Below are 2,773 nucleotides of genomic sequence, written 5' to 3' on the forward strand. Positions count from 1 at the left end.
TTCAAAATAAGTACAAGTATATCAATTACTGAATTACTATTCTCTTATTAATTAACATTCTGTTTCCGTATTAAATGGAATTTTCTTAGATTCAATCGTTATCTAAAGTAAACAATGGTTGTTGTTAAGTGTTTTCGAACTGGAACTCAATAACAACAAAAGGAGTTCAGTTTAAATTTTTAGTGATGGTATATTTTTCGAACTGAAAATTTGAATATTGCAAAGCTTTCATAGTCAATCTGAACAACTTTGTTAATATGGATTATAAGTTCAAGTAATTGTGGATTACTCTCAAATATCTAAAACCAAAATATCGTAAGAAATTTGTTCATCTTTGTGTATATTTATTTGTTATCTTCATATTAGAGTTATCAAGTGGTTATATTACACGCCTTTACCGTTATCCTACGTTAATATTTACCAACTAGCAGGAAAGTAATTGTGTAACTTTATGTTATGTTTACAAAGATTTTGAAAGTTTGTGTTCTAGTATATCATACTTTTCAATCATTCTTTTAATCATACCGATTCTTGTTCAGGAAAGCTGCCTCTCAGATTATACTTAACCGTTGAACTAAAATTCTGAAACATTGTTTTCCTTTGAAATTTCATCATAAAATGATGGTATTTTCTTTTATTTTAAATACATGGAACTCAGTCTTTTTTTGCTCGTTTTGAATCATTTCAAACAGGATACCTTTTCAACCATTCAGTTTTTGAAACTTCTAACTAAACGAATTCCAGCTTATTTGTATCTGTTACAATGACTATGATTTATTTTTAACTAAAATTTTGAAGCAACTGTAAACTAAACAGTGTTGTGAAAGGATAGTTTGTTGTTGGTCAGGTATTTAACACGGCCCTCTGATTGGTTAAATAAAAATGTTGACAACTCTCAAAATGAACCAATCAATTTTCAAGGTTACATAATGATAGAGCACACACTAAGCATCAAAGTACTATTGGTTTAAATTAGTTCGAATATATGGTAGTCGGATGAAATGGTTTCTCATTCACGTTTCATGACACTAAATTAATAATTTAATTGTAATCAATATGGAGATTAAAATGAGTTATCCATTTAGTAGTAATGACTGAAACTACTAGAAAAATTGTTGTTGTTGGCGATGGAATGGTTGGGAAAACTGCTTTATTGTCAGCGTTTGTAAATGGTGCATTTCAGGACTGCTATATTCCAACAGTATTTGAAACATCAGCTAAAGAAGTTGATCTGCCAGATGGTCGTCATTTAACTTTGGGTTTGTGGGATACAGGGGGTCAAGAGGAATTCGATCAAATTCGGCAACTTGCATATCCTGGTGCAAGTTTAATTCTGCTTTGTTACGCAGTTGATTGTCCAACTAGTTTGGAAAATATTGTGCACACATGGCTAGATGAAGTAAAATGCTACTGTCCACAAATACCACTCATACTGGTCGGATGTAAAGCTGATAAACGTGTGGTCATTGCACCAGGAAAGTCTAATAACTTAACTATGAATGCATCGCAGACAGCTTTGATCGATCCAAATGATGTAGAAAAGGTTAGTAAACAAATTGGTGCACAAATTGTTATCGAATGTTCTGCTTTGACAAGATCCAATGTAAATAGTGTGTTTGAATTAGCTGCACGGATTATACTAGATGTAGAAAGAGAAAATATGCGAGCATCGAAATTCTATAACATACTTCCAATCCATAGAAAGAAATCAATTTCAAATGGTGCAGTAACTGGGACCTCACTTATTACACGTCGAAGCTCTGGACTGAAACGACGTATTTCCAGTTCAAACTATTTTTGTTTTTTAAGAAGACGGTGAGTTATTTCATGCAAGGTATGATGAGTAAATAACAAAATCGAGGAATAATATGCTATTGAATGTTCCGAAGTCTTTCCCTCTTCTTATTTCAAAATATGGATACATAATAATGCTTTCATAAAGCTCAAAATAATTCCGTTTTTCTTAAATGAACAGCCAATGTCTTTCATATGTTGATATTATAGGAGATTATATGCATATTACAAATAATGATATCGATAATGATAACATACTTTCATTTGAGTCAATCTATTGATTGTTGGAACTATATTGTGTAAATACAAGAGTTCAATGTACATCAGCATGTCAGAGGAACTGTGATCATGATGATTCAATTCCATATGTGCACTCTATTATGAATACTACATTTGTTGACCAAATATGCACAAAAATAATGTATAAATGGATGGTATTCTTTTAATTGTATGAAATGTTGATAATAATAATATTCAAATTGATGGATTTAGGTATGCTTAAACCTATTCATGCTCCACTAATAACTATGTACCCGTGAAATTAATAATTCTGAACTTATGAAATGAAACTGATTACTCTACCATAAATAAATAAATTTTTAACTGTTTAGCACATACCCATTTGTATTATTACCTTTATTACAATATAATCATCATCGTTATAATTAACCATGATACCGATCGTTAAGATGTCAGTAATATTGAGTACCGCTAGCGTTTTCCACACTTTTATTCAGAAATAAAGACCGATTAGGTGACATAAAATTCCATATTTTTCAAGTTATTGCAAGCTCTTTATAATTAGTATTTTCTCATGAATTTGAGAAAATGAGTTTTAGTGTGCAGGAGTAGTAGTACTATGTTTTCTAGGAACTTGATTTTAGTCGGCTAGGACTAACTAGTTGAATTTCCTTAAAAAAAAGTGTAATACAGGCAAATTAAATTTTTCTATATCAGACATCAGATTGAGGATCAACCA

At 30.8% G+C, this 2,773-nt stretch overlaps 1 protein-coding gene across 1 annotated transcript; it reads left to right on the forward strand.

Annotated features, from left to right (window-relative positions):
- Positions 1–1,037: 1,037 nt before the first annotated feature.
- Smp_081190 (putative rho3 GTPase) lies at positions 1,038–2,410 on the forward strand. Its single transcript, XM_018793511.1, has one exon. It carries the CDS (start codon positions 1,091–1,093, stop codon positions 1,817–1,819), a length of 729 nt encoding a protein of 242 aa, XP_018648015.1. The 5' UTR covers positions 1,038–1,090; the 3' UTR covers positions 1,820–2,410.
- The last annotated feature ends 363 nt before the right edge of the window (positions 2,411–2,773 follow it).

This window comes from Schistosoma mansoni, chromosome 1 (assembly GCF_000237925.1).
Source record: "Schistosoma mansoni strain Puerto Rico chromosome 1, complete genome".
Taxonomy (NCBI): Eukaryota; Metazoa; Platyhelminthes; class Trematoda; order Strigeidida; family Schistosomatidae; genus Schistosoma; species Schistosoma mansoni.